General features: G+C 49.7%; 1 protein-coding gene across 4 annotated transcripts in view; it reads right to left on the bottom strand.

Annotated features, from left to right (window-relative positions):
* AFAP1L2 (actin filament associated protein 1 like 2) overlaps positions 1-18,819 on the bottom strand; it is a 108,304-nt gene that overhangs the window by 30,138 nt on the left and 59,347 nt on the right. For all 4 annotated transcript variants that reach the window (XM_037804612.1, XM_037804613.1, XM_037804614.1 and 1 more), the window contains 3 exons: positions 7,274-7,402; positions 2,333-2,407; positions 934-1,028 (listed from right to left, as the gene is read on the bottom strand). In XM_037804612.1, the coding sequence (XP_037660540.1) occupies positions 934-1,028; positions 2,333-2,407; positions 7,274-7,402 (299 nt within the window). The remainder of the gene's footprint in view (positions 1-933; positions 1,029-2,332; positions 2,408-7,273; positions 7,403-18,819) is intronic.

Genomic DNA, 18,819 nt, shown 5'->3' with positions numbered 1-18,819 from the left:
TCAAAGAGCTAGTACCAGACAGAGCTGGGATTTGAACTCAGGTCTGTATGATTCTATAATTTCTTCTATAATTTCTTCTATAATTCTTTCCTCCCTCCCTCCTTCCATCCCTCCATCCCAACAAATGAATATTTGGGTGTAGCCCACTGTGCGTGAGCAGTGGACACGAAGAAGTACATGAAAAACATGACCCTGTCCTACTGGAGCTCATATCTGGTGGGGCAGACACACACAAACAAGATTGTTTCAATGGTGACAAGTGCCATGAAGGGGTAACCAGGTGGTGGCACGACAGTCACCGGGCAGGGTGGGGATGGGACGCCTCACTTAGCCACATCAGGGCAAGTCTGTCTAAGACCTTCTGAGAGATGAGGAGGTAGCCGCCATTGATGAGCCAGAGGCCCAGGAAAAGTGCCGAGTTCCCAGGGCAGGACTAAGGAATGGCGAGGAGGCCACAAGCAGAGTGAGGAGCAGCTGGGACGGGCTGGACCCGCGGCTACCACCAGACGGCACAGGCCCTGTTCAGGGAAGGGGCTGCTTCTCTTAAACTCCATGAACACCCCTGGCAGGTTTTCAGCAGCGAGTTCCGAGAGCTGTGGTTTCTAAAAGGCTGCTGTGGCCTAAGCTGGTGAACACGGCCGTCCAGGGGAAAGAGCCTGGTGCGTGGCAGGGGTGTGGCGGCCCTTGATGGAGGGTCTCCCTCCACTCCCCACACCTGTCACTGGCATCTTGGGTCCTGGAGCCCTGAGCAATGCTAAGACCCCTGCGGGCAGGCTTCCTTTTGCTCGTTCTCTCCCAGCGCCTTCCCCATACCCTGTACACAGTAGGTGCTCAGAAAATGCCAGGTGCTTAATGGGCTGAAACAGGTGAGGACACCTGGAAGTTCAAGGAACCCCAGTCAGGGAAATCAGGGGAATGTGGACTGACACTTACAAACTTGGGCGGCGGGAGGTCTGGAAGGCTCTTCTGAGGGGCCGAGGACTGCGGGCTGGGCTCCCCGTTGCTCAGCGGCTCCTGCTCCTTGGGTGCTGTGGGTGGGAAGCAGAGAAGGGCTCTGGTGAGGGGTGCCTGCCCCCCAGCTGGAGCTCATTACCCAGGAATGTCTGGTCACATGGACCAAGGCAGGGGTTAACTCCCTGGGGGCGGTGTTGTCGTCCCTCCCAGAACAGCACGCCCGGGTGCCACCGCCACGGGCAGCTTCCTCGGAAGGAGCCTGTTTGGGGTTACTGGAATGCTTCTGCACCCCCTCTTCCCCGCCTGCCCCACATCAAAAATGGTCTAGCCACAGGACTTCAGCAATCAGCGGAGCAGCCTGGTGGTCACTATATTGAGACACCGTCGGCACCGACCCTGTGATTATGGCTCTTTCCTCCCCACAGTTTTGCTCAGACGGCAAACGGCCCTGGGCAGAGTGGCTGTCCGTCCTGTGGAGGAGCTCTGCAGAGCCTCAGGCTTGGCGGTGGAGAAAAACGCACCAAAGGCTCTTCAGAGCCGGACCATTCCAGCCCAGACAGCCCGGGACAGACAGGCTCGGGCAGGCCTGATCCCCGGGCCTCAGTGGCTGATGTTTTGCATCTAAGCCCTTAGCGGGTACAGATGATCTACCACCAATCCCCATAGGGCTGAGTGCTTTGGGGAATTGTGCTTCCCCCCTCTATTTAAACCTTTGCATTTGGGTCACAGCCTTGGGAGTTGGGATTCGGGGGTCCTTGTGACCCTCTTCTTCAATTAGCCAGATCTGCAAGCCTCTGGGCCTCCCTGGGCTCCTGCCAGAACAACTCCTGAGGCTTTAACAGGGAAAAGCAGTGCACAGAGCAGAGCGGGAGAGGATGTCCTTGCAGTGGAAGATAAATTGTCCTGCTAAGAAGAGCACCTGTGGACACTAAGGCAGTTATGACACCACCATCCTCCTGCCTCCACGAAAATCCAGACTTCTACCAAAACATACAAGCTAGGACCGTGGGATCGGAACCGTAAACAGCTGCTTGCTTAGAATATCTGGAGTTATGACTTCCTATTCCTGGAATGATGCTGGGAATAAACAAGAGATTTTAGGGACAAATTCCTTATCCTTGAAGGGATGGGAGACTTCTGATTCCTTATACACGAAGGGGACGAGAGACCTTTAAGAGGAAAGGAGGTGGCCCATTGAAACAGCCCAAAATACATCATCCCAAAATACCGTCAACCAAAATATGGCTTCCAAAAATAGCTCCACCCGGCCAGGCCTGTCTGTGGTGCTGGCTAGGGGGAAAGAGGTGGGGGACGACCGAGGTAGGGACCTCCCCCACCGCGGGAACCAGCCATCCCACCCACAGCCCCAGCCCCATACCTTTGTCTTGGGACTCCGCATTCTGTTGCTTATTGACCGTCACTTTGTTCATATAAATGTACTCCTCATCAGAACCTGGAGGAGGAGGACAGAGGACATGGGCTTTGTGTGACTTTGTGAAAGGAAAGGACTTCCAGAAGAGTGTGCCCTTGAGACAAACATTGTCACCTCCTTGGGTTCCAGTAAAAGCACACAGCATCCATGGGAGAGAGGGTTGACAGATTTCCAAATAAGAAAGAATAACTTGCTGACTACTAATTTTAAAGCCTTAGGGCAAAAGGATGGGGCACAGAAAAATAGTTTCAGTGGTACAAATATCAAGTGGAAAGGCACCCATATTCTGCCAAGCAGAGATTTCTTTGGGTTTCCTAGAATTTCATTTAAATAACAAATACTTCCAACCAATCTTCCTCACCCTAGTCTGAATTACTTGGATGAACTAATCAGAGTAATGACTTGATACGATCGGTCACACTGGGGATGGAGAAGTTTAGCTGCCAGCCCTCTAGGTGGGGTGCCATCGTGGGGACCCAAGAGAGCCAAATCACATGGGCTCTGGGTCTGCAGGTATGAGTGTGCTGGGAATTGGAACTGGGGAGCTCTACAATTATCTCCTGCAGTGGCACAGCCCTTCCCCTCTTTTCAATCTTTTCGGTGTAGATTGGGTCATCTTCCCAAGTCTGGACAGGGAAAAGCTGGTCTCCTAATACTTGTTCTGTTTTCAATCCCCCAAGAACACTTTCTTCTGAAGCCTTCAAAGGAAGTTCCTCCTAGTGTTTCTCCTTTTAGAAATCTTCCGTATTTTGTATTTCTTTTGTTGTCCTTCATTTGCATTTCCTAGAAACTTGTGGCTGATAAAATCCAGTGGTTGGAGACCTTGTTACTGAGCCAAGTGACCCAATTCAAAACCCCAGCAAAGGACGGAGCTCGGCGTCAGTCTAGTCCATGGCCACAAACCGCCCAGACTCCAGCCAATTCTGCAAAAGCAGAACCCTGAGAACCAAGAAGAGGATGCAGCTGGACTGGTCCCCAGCCATCAGCCCGCAGGACCACCAACTCAGCGCCCAGCCCTGCGGGGACGAGTCGCCAACGTCACTGCTGATCAGAAAAGCAACTGGAAGAACGTAGAGTTCAATGTGCATTTTATATCTTTTCCGCACGTCCTCTTACCTAAGTTCACTCCCTGTGCAAAATAATAAAAGGCAGCTATCATTGCTACTATTTTAACTGTTCAGTTCTGAGCAGGTGCCTCTTCCTCAAGACAACAACACATGTGTTACAGAGAAAACTCATAGCAGGCCCTCCCCAGGCCCTGTCTGCCCTCCTGGGGCACTCGGCAGGCCACTGTTGACCTTTGCTCTCAATGGTATTAATTCATGGAGGGTTGCTAATCCAGCTCTAGTCCATGTTGCTCAGTTAGAGGCTCCAGGATCTCCTGCAATTGTGGGAAAGCACAGTGAACTTGGCCCTGTAAGGGGAGGCGGCTGAACAGTTCCATGCCTCGGCACAGCCGCCTTGGGCTGGAGACTTTGCTGCCATTCACTCATTCCCTGTCAAAAGTGGGTTGAGTGTCAGCTCTACACCAGGCACTGTGCTAGGTGCCGGAGGTGCAGCAGTGAACGAAACAGATTCTGGCTCTGCCTTCATGAACCCAACAGTCTCATGGGGGAGATGGAGCTACATCAGATAGCCATGCAAGCGTGTCTGGGAGGACAGCAGCAACAGGTTGGTTGGAAAGGAGAGCTTGTGGCACTCTGGGAAATTGTCAGTAGAGGGGTGGTCCTTCCCAGAGGGGAGGGGAGGAGGGAACCTCTGAAAGGGCTGCAGTTGGATCGATAGAGTGTCTGAAGCTCTTCCTATCAGAGCGGCAGTCACTGGAACGTCCCCGGAGCCTGAGCGGGTATCAAGGGGATCGTGGCCTATCCTGGTCAAGGCAGGAACAAGCAGTGGGCATCAGGCCCCTGATAAACGACTTCAATCTGTGCCTTGACCTTGCCATCCAGACAAAAAACAGGAAGAGGAGAACATCTGTTTCCACTAATAAAACCAAAGATCAGAAAACCCAAAAGGACAACTCCATCTGAAAAGGTGCAACACACCTGTACTCTTGCTGTACTCTCTTCCCAAACACCTGGGAGTAAACAACAGCTCAGACGTTGAGGATCACGGGCTATGGCAAAACCATCAGCCTGTCTCCACCTACATACAAGTCCTGTCAAGCTGAGCTAATTTTCTGATAGATTACTGTGAGATGGGCCAGGGAGGCTGAGTGAGGAAGATGGAGGCTTTAATTTCAGGGAGACTGGATTCTGCCCTGTGCAATCCCATAATTAATCTGCGGCGACAGGCATGGGTAGGTGATGGGTAGGTCCACTCCCTGGGCCCCAGTCTGGTCCCCCTCACTGACAAGTCATGTGTCCTTGGGCCAGTGACTTCCCAAGCTTTGGTCCCCTTGTCGGTAAAATGGGGATAATAACTCCTCCCTTATCAACTTGGTATGAGGATTAAATGACATCACTCGTGACATTCAATAACGTTAAGTGGGACAAGGTAAGTGTGCGGTAAATGTTAGCTGCTGTTATAACCAAGCTGCAGCCTTGCAAAGAGGCCCAAAAGAGGCCTGTTAAACAGGGGCATCGCCCCTGAGAATAGAAGTGGGTGCCCCAGGCCTCAGCACGGCTGAGCATATTTCTTGGCAGTATCAGTGGTGCTCTGGTGGCGACTCACCCTGGGAGACACCCATGCCCAGTTCTCAGCAGCTTCCTGCAGCCCAGCACCCTGCAGAGACCAAGGGTGGGGCAGGGCCTGACTCTCTTAGAGCAGCGCCTTGCCAGAGAGAGGGGGGAGCAGAGTCTCTCCTCCCGGAAGCTACTCAGCACATTAATCTAAAATGAGGACCCAATACAGAAAGGCTCTGGCAGAGTGGTCAGTGCCAAGAACCGGGGGCTCAGACCCCATCACGCAAAGGTGTTTTCCAGTTCCCAACAGAGGTGTTCTTTCTCCTTAAATGTTCCCACGTTGGAGCACATCTAAGTAGTCTGGGAGTGTGCTTTTTAAAGGCTCCCTCTGATGAATCTTCCTGGGAGATGAATCACCCCTCTCTAATCCACCTGCCTTGCCATGTGCATTTCCCACGCTCCACTCCCACCAAGGGCTTGCTTTCATGTGCTGCTGACCGGCACGCATCGCGGGCCTGAGAGACACGCACTACAAAGCCAGGAGGAGCCTGGGAACCGCTGGGCAGCCTGGAGAGTGGCAAAGGGACGAGGGGCTCCAGGAAAACACCACTGATGAAAGGCTCAGAGAACTGGAGGAGTCCACTAGAAGAAAAGGCTGGTGGGCACATAGCGCCATGCAGCAGCTTTACAACTTCCCTTGTTCCACCGAGAACAAACAAGAAAAAACAGAGCTTGAAATGTAGCCTGGCGGATTCAGGTTGGATGGAAGGAAGGATTTCTGACTGCCTTAGTGGTGGCAGATGGAAGACTTCCCTTCCCCGGCACAGGCTTAGGCTGCCCCCGCCGGGAGGCAGATGGATCAGATGCCGTCTTACCGTCCCTTACTGGCCTAAAACATTACCCCAATTCTAAAACATCTGATACGAAAATAAACTGGACTGAGCTGCTATGACTTCACAAGAAGCTTTCTCTCTTTTTAAAAATATCTGAGTTTGCTAGAAATGAAAACATACGTTGATGAGAAGACGTGCACAAGAATGCTCACAGCAGCCTTATTCATCATGGCCAAAATCTGGAAACAACCCAAATGCCCATCAACAAGTGGATGGATAAACAGAATGTGGCATAATCATGTAATGGAATACCACTCGGCAGTTAAAAAGGAACAAACTACTGACACATCCATCAGCACGGATGTATCTCCTGAGCAAAAGAAGCCAGACACAAAGAGCACACTGTTATGATTCCATTGATATGAAGCTCCGGGACTGACAATGCTCATTTATGTTACAAGAAATCTGAACAATGGTTGCCGTGGGGTGAGGGTGGGGAAGGAATTAATTGGGAAGGGGCAAGAGAGAACTTTCTGGGACCACAGAAATGTTCCATGTCTTGTTTTGGGGATTCTGGATACATGGATACCATGTATACACGGTTGTAGACGATTGTTAAAACTCACTGAACTGAAACTTCAGCTCTATGCACTTTATGGTAGGTACACTCTACGTCAATAAAAAGGATAGGAAAGTGCCCATCAACTGATGAACAGATAAACAAAAAGGGGTACATGCACACAATGGAGTATTCTTTGGCCATAAGAAGGACTGAAGTTCTGAGTCATGCTACCACATGGATGAACCTTGAAAACATTATGCTGAGTGAAATACGCCAGGCACATAAGGGCAAATACTGCATGAGTTCACTTATATGAAATATCCAGCAATAGCACGTTTGTAGAGACAGAAAATAGATTAGAGGTTACCAGGGGATGGGGGAAGAGAAAGGGGAGTCATTGCTTGGTGCTACAGAGTATTTGTAAATTTTGGAAATTTTCATTAAATTTTAAAAAGGAGAAAATCACAGGCTCTGGCTTCTATGATTGTTACAAAGTCTTTAAACTATGTTTTCCTGATTTTCCCCTGGGTTGTGTAACGTTGGGCAAGTCATTTAATGTCTCTGAGCCTCAGTTTCCTTAACTGGAACACCAGCAGCAACCGCATAGGGTTGAAAATTAAATAAGTTAATACTTGTGCACATGGAAAGGGCTCAATTCAGTGTTAGCTATTATTATAATAGTTTACTATTATCCATTCTCTACTTTCAACCAGTAAGGACAAGTGATTTGAAAATATGGTCTGGAAACCTCATTCATGAGCTACCAGACTGAGTGTTCCGAGATTTCGGTGGCTCCCACTGAGGCCAGCCATGCAGCAGCTTTCTATTTCCCCAGGGATGTTTCCAAGGCCCCAGGGCCCACGCTTACTGCTGCTCTTGGTGTACAGCCGGAGGAGCTCAGCCAGGCCACTCTTCTTGACCACCGCCGTGCTGCTCAGGCTCTCCTGGTCCAGAATCTTGAGGAAGTCGTCCAGCTCTATCAGCAGCTGCTCCAGGGCTAGAGACAGAAACCAGAAGAAACCATTACAGCAGTGGCCTTCTCTCCCAGGGCCCAGCTTGGACACCCCTCTGGGTCCTGCAGCACCCCCAGTGGACCCTCTGGTTCCAAGAGGTAGGAGGCCTGGCAGCATGTGGGGCCCCAGCCAGGAGGCAGAGCCCCAGTTCCAGGATTGCAGGGAAAGGGAAACAGGCCCTCAGCTTTGGAATAGGTGACGCTGATCAAAGTTGCAGTGGCCAAGTCAGCCCAACTTGCTGAGAGTATCTCCTCCAGTGCCAGTGCCTGCCCTCACAGGCTGAAGGAAATACAGCCTTCTAAGTGTTTTGTTGGCTGCTGAGCACTGCTTCTGGAACTGCTGCTACAGTGAGGGTTATTCTCATTCTGCCTCTCTCTGGGTGACCCTGGGCCTGCAACATAACCTTCTCGGTCCACTCAGCTGTGAAATGACAGGTTTAGAGCGAATGCTCTGTAAAGCTCCCTCTATCTCTGAAATTCTACAGTTCTAAGCCTGATCTTGGCTTGGGTGCATGACTTTCTAACATACAAATCTTATCATGAGAGTCCATGATTAACAGCTGTTCATGGCTCCCCAGACATCTTCCCTGGCTTCCAAGGCCCTGCTGACAGCCACTGCATCACCCAGCCGTGCCCGTCCTCATGCTCAGTAACTTCACCTCTCTCTCCGCTGGCCTCCCTGCACCATGGCCTTCTCTTCCCCTGGCTCAGTCCTTACTCACTCTCAGGTCTAGGTCTAGAACTCACTCCTCCTGCAACACCTTCCCTGGGTCTCTGGAACAGTGGCATCCAGGGCAGGCTGAACAATGGTTCCCCAAAGGTGTCCGTGTCCTAATCCCTGGAAACCATGGCTAGGCACCCTACATGGCAAAACGGACTTTGCAATTGTGATTTAGTTAAGGACCTTATGATGGGGAGATTATCCTGGATTATCCAGGTGGGCCTGATATAATCACAAGGGTCTTTATAAGGAGGCAGGAGGAGCAGGGCCAGGCAGAGAATATATAAGGACAGAAGCAGAGATCAGAGAGGAGGGAAGATGATTGCTGCTGGCTTTGAAGATGGGGAAGGGGCCCCAGGCCAAGGAAGGTGGGTGGCCTCTGGAAACTGGAAAAGGTAAGGAAATGGATTCTCCCTAGAGCCTCCAAAAGGAACACAGCCCTGCGGACCCATTTTAGACTTCTGACCTACAGATCTGTAAGATCATAAATTTGTGTTGCTTTAAGCCACAAAGTTTATGGTAATTTGTTACAGCAGCCACAGGAAACTAATATACCCCCTCACAACCCTTATCACACTATGTTATAGTTATCTGTCCCTGCTATTTGATGTAAGCTCCAAGGTTGTGTGTGTGTCTGCCTCATATTTCTAGGGCCCAGCACAACGGCTGATAAATATTTGCTAAATTAATGAATGAAAGCAAAGCAAAGCCATTCATTCTTTCTGCATACCAAAGCACTCCAAGGCCACATAACAATAAAAAGTAAATTGTGGACCTGGATCAGGACTGAAGAAAAGCCAATTAAAAACCCAGGAATCTGGCAGGGCCTTGTCCAGCTGAAGTATTAGAATGGATTTTTTTAAAGGAGCCCTCCACTTTTCTAGTTTACATAATACAGTAACTACACTGGGAACTCAAACAACTCTTCTCCTAAATGGTCCAAACGAAGCTATCTCCTAAAGTTTACAATATAGACTAGGTGTTCCAAAACTTGGAACTCAACAACTTGTCCACCACCTGCAACTCTTAAAGGCTCCTGCTTTACCTGTGACCCTCTGCTTCAGACCAGCCTGAGCTTTCTTTCAGCCTGCATGGACGACCCTTCATGAGTGTCATTCTGGGAGCAAGTCAATGGGCTCGGGAGAAACAGGCATTTTCTGGAAGTCTGTACTCATTCACCTGCCCCACCCCCTTGTTTTCCTGGCATTGCTGGTCGGGCTCACCATCGTCCTGGGCAGATTTATACATAGCCAGAGATGGGAGAGGAAAGTGGACACAAAGCACTCCCAGAGACTGAGCTCTTCCAATCAAATGTTTACCCAAAGAGGCTGGGCCACCAGAGCTTTCTGAGCAGGCAGAGAAGCACAGTATGAAATCTGTATGGGTCGGGGGATGCACTGAGGGAAAGGAATCCCATGTTAACCTTAAGGGGTGGTAGGCCCCCTCCATCTGACCCACTGGGGCTTGTCTGCTGGAGCTAAAGTCCTCAGTGCCCTGTTCTGACCAGCCAGCCTCACTAAGGGGTGGGAACCATGCTGCAAAAGTCACCCTGCCTTGTCCAAGGGGATGAGGCTGCTGGGCCTGGACAACCGAGCCAAACAGGAGCAGAACAGGCATAGAGATGGGGGATCTGAATTCAAAAGGACCAGAGGGAAAGTAATGACTGCAAAATTACAACTCTCATGTTGAGATGAAAGTCAGGAGGGATGATGAATCATGTTCTCACATAGCCTGAGAGCAAATATTCCCTGCCATGAGTCACCGAGCATTTATGCAGGGTCCATCTCTGCTGGTCCCAGGGCTTAAAAGAAAGAGGAAACATGGTCCCAGAACTGAAGATACTCACAACCTAGTTGTCAGGACGGGAAACTCATGATGCCAACACATGCTATGGGCTGAAAAGACTCATAAGTTTGAGAAGGGATTAGGTGGATTCAACAGCAAGAGATCCCTGGTGCAATAAGAGAAATTAGGATATTTGGGACACATCTGTGCCAGTTTGGATATATTATGTCCCCCCAAAAAGACATGTTCTTCAAAGCAGTCTTGTAGGGGTAGATTAGTCTGATTAGTCTGTTGATTAGGGTGGAACCTCTGATTGAATTATTTCCATGGAGGTGTGGATCCCACCCACTCAGTGTGGGTCTTGATTGGTTCACTGGATTACTTAAGAAAACTCAAGAGCTGACACAGATGATTGCTGATGTTTAGAGATGCTTGGAGATGCAGACAGAAGGATGTTTGGAGATGCTAAGCTAAGAGACAAAGCCCAGAGTTTACCCCAGAGAAGCTAAGAGAGTACCCCCAGACACTTAGAGAGAAATGCCCTGGGAGAAAGAAGCAAGCATGCACAGGAACTGAGAGAGAGGAGCCCAGACACATTTTGGAGAAAGCCATTTTGAAATGCAACCCGAGAGCAAAGACCCAGCAGATGCCAGCTGACAGAGGTGCTCCAGACACCATTAGCTGTTCTTCAGTGAAGGTATCATCTTGCTGATGCCTTAGTCTGGATACTTCTATGGCCTTACAACAGTTAGGCCTTAATCTACAATGGCCTTAATCTGAGTTCAGCAAGCAGAGACCAGGCGAGTGAGGCAGAGAAAGCCTGGGAGATCACTCCACATTATCCCATCCTGTCACGGAGCCTGGCTGCGAAATGCTACAGCACCAAAGCAAGCATTGGTTAGCCTGGCACAGGGAAGTCCCCCAAATACCCAGAGTCCTACATAAACTGGCATTATGAGTGTACACGGGACAGACCAACACGTAGGATCACACAAGACTCCTGGCAACGAGTTCTCCCTCCATAAAGGCCAGTCGGTACAGCTCAGGGTCTGGGGGACATGATCACAGATCCCAACCCACAACCATCTAAACAAACGCTCTTGTTGACCTAGCAGTTAATCCTTTCCCCAAGGACGGAGAAGCACAGAGTCCCTCCAAGGAGATGAAACAGTGAAGATTCTGTCCCAGAAGAAATACGGACAACCATTAAAAGTCACACTTTGGGAAACAAAACCTTCGCCTGAGTTTCTTCAATAACGGAGCTGCCCCAATGGCCACCACGTGCAGTATCACTCCCAAGCTGGCTAAAGAGCTCTGGCTCTGGACCCAGATGTTGAATATGCATTCTCGGGGACGGCCACGATAAGAAGCACTGGCCAATTTCTACCTGGAACCACCTTGCAGAGACCCTGGTTCAGAGGACCAGAAGTTAGGGCAGCTGCCATTGCTGCAGCTCTTGTTGCTAATGACCCAAATATCTCTTAAGAACAGAACACTGCATCTACCGACGGGCTTGTCACCTCGGCTCTCCCTTCCTGCCAGTTGTTCAGGGCATGCTCACCAATAGCAGCGGCTCCTTGAAATGCTAAACCAGTGGCTTTCAACCCTGACTCTACACTGGAATCACTTGGAGAGCTTTTGGACATCCTGCTGCCCAGGCCGCACACTGGACTGATGGTTTCCAATCTCTGGAGGGGAACTCGGGAGTCAGGAGGTCTTCACCTGGAATCAGGTGATGCCAATGTGCATACCAGGTTGAGAACCGCAGCTCTAAACCCAGCATCAGAGGCCATCCCGGGAGGCCCTGCTCCTGCAGACGTCAGTGGAGGAGTCAGAGGCAGGACCGAGTCCTGACTTGCCCTTTATCAGGGTGCGGGAACTCGGAGTGGGCCCACAATTTCTTCCAAGGTTCAGTCTCCTCATCTGTGAAGATGAGAAACTTTGAGGCCCTGCTAGCTCACGGGGTGGTCATAAATGACACCAAACCTGCGAAGCCCTTCACAAACTGTGCTTGTGAAATGCTGTACCAATCACAGAGAGTGAGTGGTCATAATCTTCACTTTTCACCCCAATTTTTCCTCATCCCCTCAGTGACACCATTAGTTATTTCTTACTCTCCACAAGTGGCATCCAGCTCTCAGCTCCCCTGTAGAGGAAAAGCAAAACCTGGCAATGGAACATTCCGTACTGTACCTCATAAGGGGACGAGGGATAGGGGGTCACCTTCTCAGAGAAGTCTGCCCCGACCACCCTTATCCAAAGTAGATATTCCTTATTATTCACTAACTCATCATCTATGCCTCCATGGCCCTTATCACAATATATTTAAAAATACAGATGTTAAATGTTTTAAAAATAAAATTTTAAATGAATGAAAGAAATAAACAATGAATAAAATAATTGTTTTTAATTTTGATCATTATTAAATTTTATTTTCATCCTCCTCACCTGAGTCTAGTCTGTAGCCTCAGTGGGAGTCAGGCCCACATCTGTCTTGCATCTTCAGCACCTCACAGTTATAGGTGTCAAATGCATGTTTGTGGAATGAATAAATGAATGCATGAATAAGTTCATTGGGTACTTACTAGTTTGCAGAATTCTGGGAGGTGGGCATCAATAGCCTGCCTTGGCAGATGAGGACCTGGTGGCTCAGAGCTGGGCTGCAGCCTGACCCCGGCTGAGCTCTTAACATCCCACCTGATGCCTCCATTTCAGACATTCTCCCAGCGTCCTCCAAAGGCCCCAGTCCCCAGCAGCGAACTGGAGCCCCAGGTGATCTCTGAGCCCCCTCATTAGAGATAGAAGCCCTCATCCTCACCTGGTCCTAAGGGAGAGCTCAGTGGCCTGTTTCTGTTCAAAGCCCTTTAGATCTTAGTTGGATGGTGGCTCCTGAACTCCACATGTACAGAAACAAACCCCTAGGAATAAATATTGCCCTTCTTTGCGGGAGGGAGGGGGAGGAAAGGATTGGAAAGATGGGAGGAAAGGGGTTGTTCCTTTCAGAAGAAAGCAGCGATGCAGGTACCAGAATATGTGATCATGAGATCAAACACAAACCAGAGGCGTGCAGTCCCCAGCAGGAGTACTCGCAAAGGAACTTGCCAAAGCCGGGGAAGCAGAGAAATTTCCTCCGTCTCCTCTGTCTCTTTGTCCTCACTGTCCTGGGTGCAGGCTGAAGAACCAAGCAGGATCCACAGGGGTCTATACATCCCCTCTTCTCTGGCTTGCTGCAAGCCAGGTGAAGGGTAGAATGCAGCCAGCTGCCCAAATAGTGCGCATGATAAATGCTGGGCCAGGTGTCTGGAAGTGGGATGGCAGGCGGCCCTCGTCTCTCACAGGGAATAGGTGAGTAGGTGCTAAGTGGCAGCAAAGGTGAGGCAAGAAAGAAGCCATGTTCAGGAAGATCTGCTTGGGAAAGGGCAGTGGGCCAACGGCAGGGCCTCTGGTCCTGTGTGTATGTATTGTGAAGAACACGGCAGGGGGCCGCCAAGAAGCTACTGGCCTTTGCCCAGTTTACTTTAAATTGACCAGACTTTTAACTAAGTTGGTTCCAAGAAGGCACCAGCAAAAACTCCCAAAGCCCACCCATCAGTAAGCATCAGGGGAGACCCCACTGTGTGCCCAGCACTGGGTGAGGCCCTCGGCAGAAGCTCTCTGTGAGATTCAGAAGGACAGTCAGGACAGGGTGGTTCCTGCCTTTTGCAAGTTCATTGACAAGACCAGCCCACATGAAGCAATTGCACACCAAGGCACACCACCCAAAACTCGAGAGTAAAACGGGGTGGTGCCAATTTCAAGTAGGGTCAGAAGTTAGGCTGCAGGGAAAAGTCAGCAGGAGGGCAAAGCCTTAGGTAGATTTGGTTTTGTTTTTACAGCTATTCACGAGTTTCCTGTTGGCTGCAAGACTGAACAGGCTGAAAAGCAATGATCTTAGGGAAGTCAAAAGGAAAACTAGAATAACTAGGGGGAAATCAACACTGAGCCTTGAATCAGCTGTCATAAATGAGAACAAATGAAAGGGCTTTGAAAGGCAATTAGGGTCTCAAGCTACACTTTTCCTGGCCTTCTGAACTTCTCAAGGCATCCCACTGCTGCTTCTTCCAAACTTAAAAAAAAAAAAAAAAAAAAAAAAAAAAAAAGACACGAAACTGGAAGTATCTCTTTACATCTACATCCTTAGCTATTCCCAAAAGCTACCCGATTCCTGAAAAACAGCCCTTGTTTATTTTCATATGAGCAAATTAGCCGAAGGGCAAAATGTGCTCGGGAGACTCCTCCCAGGGGTCCTGCCAAACACACAGGGTGAGAACAGAAGTAATTTAGGAATGTCTCCAAGGATCAGGGCTACCCAGAGGAAAGGGAGACAAACACTGGGGCTATCGGGAGAGGAACACATAGGCTGGGCACTGAGGAATGAATAGCTCACCAGGAAGAGTCAGAGGCATTTTAAAGGGAAGGGAAGTGGATGCTCAAAAGACTCCAGAGCTGAACACAATTGATGAGCCTGAGACAGAAAAGCTCTGTACATCAAGGGCACACAGCATGGGGACAGGTAAGAAGTGGCCGAAAAGGGGAAAGAAAGTGGGCTCTGAGGCCAGATCTGTAGAACTGGGGGTGGGAGAAGATCATGAAGCTTCACATGCTCTGCTAAAGAGTTAGGGCTTTATCCTGCAGGGCCTCTAGGCCTTGGAGAGCTGTGCAAGGCCATTCTTTAGCAGGCAAGGGCTAGGACCCAGCAGGTGTTTCAGAATAACTGAAAACAGTGGGGTGGACTGTTGCAAGGGCGGAAGGGGACCAGGGTAGCAGGCGGGGAGGCCAGTTAGGAGGTGACTGCATTCCGTAGTTATCTCCAGGGCGCCAGGGAGGGGTGTCTGGATCCTGACCTCCGCTTCCTGGTCCACCTACTCCCCAAGGCAGGGGGTGGGAGAGAGGAAGGTGCACTGGAGGGGAGGGACTGGAGATACGTGACAGGTAGAGCCAGCAGGACCTGACAATGATTCAATCAGACGTAGACACCGTATGAGAAGATGCTCCTAGGTGGCCGAGGAATGCGGTACGCCATCAGATGCCCAGGCCTGAGGAAGGAAAGGCTCCAGATGCTGATCCTGGGAACACAGGAGGCTCCGGGCCTCTGCTCCACCCCCTCCAGGGGATGCCGCGGCCAGCAGCAGACCTGCCTGGAAGGACACTGTGTCTCCCCCTAGGCCTTCTCCTGACACCTTTCTCAGGCAAGAGCCTCCATGGAGAAAGGGAAGTTTCCAAACACACACTTCAGGCCACAAGGTAGGAAGGGGGAAGAATCTGAAGAAATCAACCCTCACAGACATTCCAGAATCCTGCTTCCAGGACCCCTAAGGGCAAACAGTTACTACACACTCTGCCAGGGGCAACCACTGACTGCCCCGTCCTCCTTTTACTCCTGTCTTGACGTGACTGCCCCCAAAGATTAAGACTTTTTGCTAGAAGTCACAGCTGGTAAGCCCCCCTCACTGACCTATCATTGGAATATCAGTTCACCTTGAAGCAAAATGGGGTAACTCAGAAGCTAGGCTGAAATTGGGGTCACCATTTGCATCTCTTCTTTGGGTCACCATTTGCATCTCAGTTCTCCATGTAGAGTTCTGATTCACATCACGCCTATAGCAAAAAGCACAAATGTGCCAGGCTGGCCTTTATGAAACAAAATCAAATCCAGAAACTGTAAGCATTTGGAAAGTCAAATAGTGCAGCCACTGTGGAAAACAGTTTGGCAGTTCCCTAAAAAGTTGAACACAGAATTACTATATGACCTGGCAATTCCGCTCCTAGTATATACCCAAGAGAACTGAAAAAGCGCTCAGGCAAAAACTTGGTATGTAGATGTTCATAGCAGCATTACCCATAATAGCCCCAAAGTGGAATCAACCCAAATGTCTATCAACAGATAAACAAAATATGGTATATACATACACTGGAGTATTACCAGCCATAAAAAGAAATGAAATTCTGATACATGCTATGACGTGGGTCAACACAGAAAATATTATTCTAAATAAAATAAGCTAGAAACAAAAGGCCCCATATTGTATGGCCCCATTTATAGCTAATGTTCAGAAGAGACAAACCCACAGGGATAGAAAGTAGGTTAGTAATTGCCAGGACACAGGGGAAGGGGACTTGGGATTGCCTGCTGATAGGTACTGGTTTCTTGTTGGGGTGATGGAAATTTTCTGGCATTACTGGGTAATGGTTGTACAACCTAGTGGATAGACTAAAAAACAGTGAGTTGTATGGTTTAACACGGTGAATTTTATGGGAAGTGAATTATAACTCAACCAAAAAAGGCATAGGGGGAGGAAAAAGAAAAAAGAAACCACCACCAGGACATCATGCATGAAAAATGTGAGCAGCAGCTAAGAGCCCTGCTAGAACACTTCTTCCAATCAACAGCCAGTGCACCCCGCTTGGGGCACCAAGCAGCGTGGTTGTGTTTGCCGTCGCAGGGGCGCTGCTGGGCCCGTAGGTGGGTGGAGGAGGGTGGCCCTCCAGGGCTGCCTGCCCAGGACAAGCTGCCATCTCCCCGAGGACCAGAGCACCTCTAAAACAGCTGTGCTGGACAACAGGTATGTGCCAGGGCTGGGGAACCAAGAGACTAGGGACGAGGGAGCATCCAAAAGCCCAGGCATGTCATTTCCCGTCCTCTGGATCCGCATCAGCCTTCAAGGCCCTTCTCCGTGAAGCTGCCCGCGACCAGCCGACTCAGTCCCCTCGCCAGCTGCTGCCTCCCTGGATTCCTTACCGCTAAAGCTCACCCTTCACCATCTTCTCGGGGCGAGTCAAGTATCTCCTGAGTTAGGCACGTGCCCTTTCCGGTCTAGGCTCAGAAACTGTAGGTTTTGGCCTCTGCCAAGATGCTCCGTACAGGGGAGACCTTGGGGGTTTCTCCTGCAGACATCCCCTTTGCACAGTCCAGCTACAGGCTGTCGGAAATAACAATCAACAAAGGCAAGGCCCCCGTTGGCGCCAACCCCAGTGACATTTTTCTCCCCTGCCGGCTCAGAGGGGCGGACAATCCCTCCGAGGAATGCAGCCACTTCACTGAGGGTCTGGGACGTGCTCCTCACATTTCTCTTCTCCCCCTCCACACCCCACACTTTGCATTTTGGTCTCTTCCGCAATCTCCGGTGGAGGGTTAGAAAATAAGTGAACTGTTCATTCTGGAAACTGTAGGCCCTTGTGAGGCTTTCCATCCCGGCTCTGTTAAAGTTCAGAGCTCTCTGCTCAGGGTCTAGCAAATCATCAATAAGATTCTTGTTTAAGACTCCCAAGGCCCACGCAGAGGGGTCTGCTCTACCGCCCGATTCACGGCCCTGGGGCGGGACGAAGCTCCGCCTCCAGACGACATCCTCCCCCAGCGTTCCTCATTTTGAGGCAGTTTTGCTTTTTGGTCACTAGGTTCCAACCATAAATGTCTTCCCAACACACTGAAAAAGCTGCTCCCTCTTGTTCCCCTGCTGCTCTATGCACACATTTTTATTTATTCAGCTGCATTTGCTGAATGCCAACAAGTGAGCAGGATTTTCCTTCCAAACATCAAACTGAGCAGATCTGTCCTTCATGTGTAAAGTCATGCGTTCCCCCAAAGTTCCCAAGATCCAGCCCCTGAGCATATTATCCTCAAGGGCCTGACTGCTGGGGAGCAGGATGCTCGAGTGACTGGAATTTGTCCATAACCAAAGGTGAGGAAACTTTTCAAGTGTCTGCCACAAGCAACGGCGTCCCGCAGGTGCCACGGTGGGGGGAGAAGGCCAGGTCGGTTCCCCCTGATCAGAGACCCTCAAGCTCCCAAGCAAGAGCTTTTGGAAAACGTGCCCCTTCACTCCACCCAATGCCCCCTTTCCTCAAAAGAGCCAAACCCCAGGCCAGCCTTTACCTTGCACCTACTATGTGCCTGGCACATTAATAAGAAGTTTTTAATTTCTATTTTTGTGGTAAAATACACATAACATAAAACTTAACATTTTAACATTTTAAAGTGTGCAGTTCAGTGGCATTAAGCATATTCACAAAGTTGTGCAGCCATCACCACTACCTAGTTCCAAAACTTCTTCGTCACACCAAATGGAAACCCCACACCCATTCACTTGTTTCCCACCCCCACCCCTGGCAACCACCAATCTCTCAGCCTCTATGGATTCACCTACTCTGCACATTTCATCTAAATGGGTATTTCATGCAATACGTGCCCTTTGGTGCCCGGCTTCTCTCACTTAACCTAATGTTTTCAAGGCTCCTCCGCATTGCGGCATATTCCAGCACTCTGTTCCTTTCGATGACTGAACGATATGCCATCCTGTGAGTGGACCACATCTGTTTATCCATTCATTGCCGATGAGGAAGTGTTTTTATATCTCCTCTGACAGGTGCTTCTGCACAGACACGGTGGGTTCCTGTGTCCCAACACCAGTTTGTTATGCTCTTGAAGACATCCTCCTGCTGACTTTAAAAGGGTGCCTCGCCATAAATGAATCTAACATATGATGGCTCAAGTACACACATATGAAAGAGAAAGCAGTGGTTCTCAACCCCAACTGCAGGTTGGAATCAGTGGGGGAGCATAAAAATCTCCCAATGATTACTTGCCTTATGAAAAGCCTTTTTACTTTATAAAATTAATTAGGTGTCCTTAAAAAACAAACTCCCACAGTGCTTCCATATGACTCATTCTGATTTTACACAGAGAACTTTCTAGATTCATGTCTGTTACATCAAGTCAGGTACCCCTGAAAATACCTTTTTTTATCCCCCCAAAGTCCTTTCCCTTCAGACAGTAAAGGTGTGGAAGGCAAGAACCGAGATGTCTGTAGAGTTACACATCACTGTTGTACATGCAGTTCTTTGTTTTACTTAAACAACT

The sequence above is a fragment of the Choloepus didactylus genome, chromosome 15 (genome assembly GCF_015220235.1).
Source record: "Choloepus didactylus isolate mChoDid1 chromosome 15, mChoDid1.pri, whole genome shotgun sequence".
Classification (NCBI taxonomy): Eukaryota; Metazoa; Chordata; class Mammalia; order Pilosa; family Megalonychidae; genus Choloepus; species Choloepus didactylus.
This window is presented reverse-complemented; position numbering and strand designations above follow the sequence as displayed.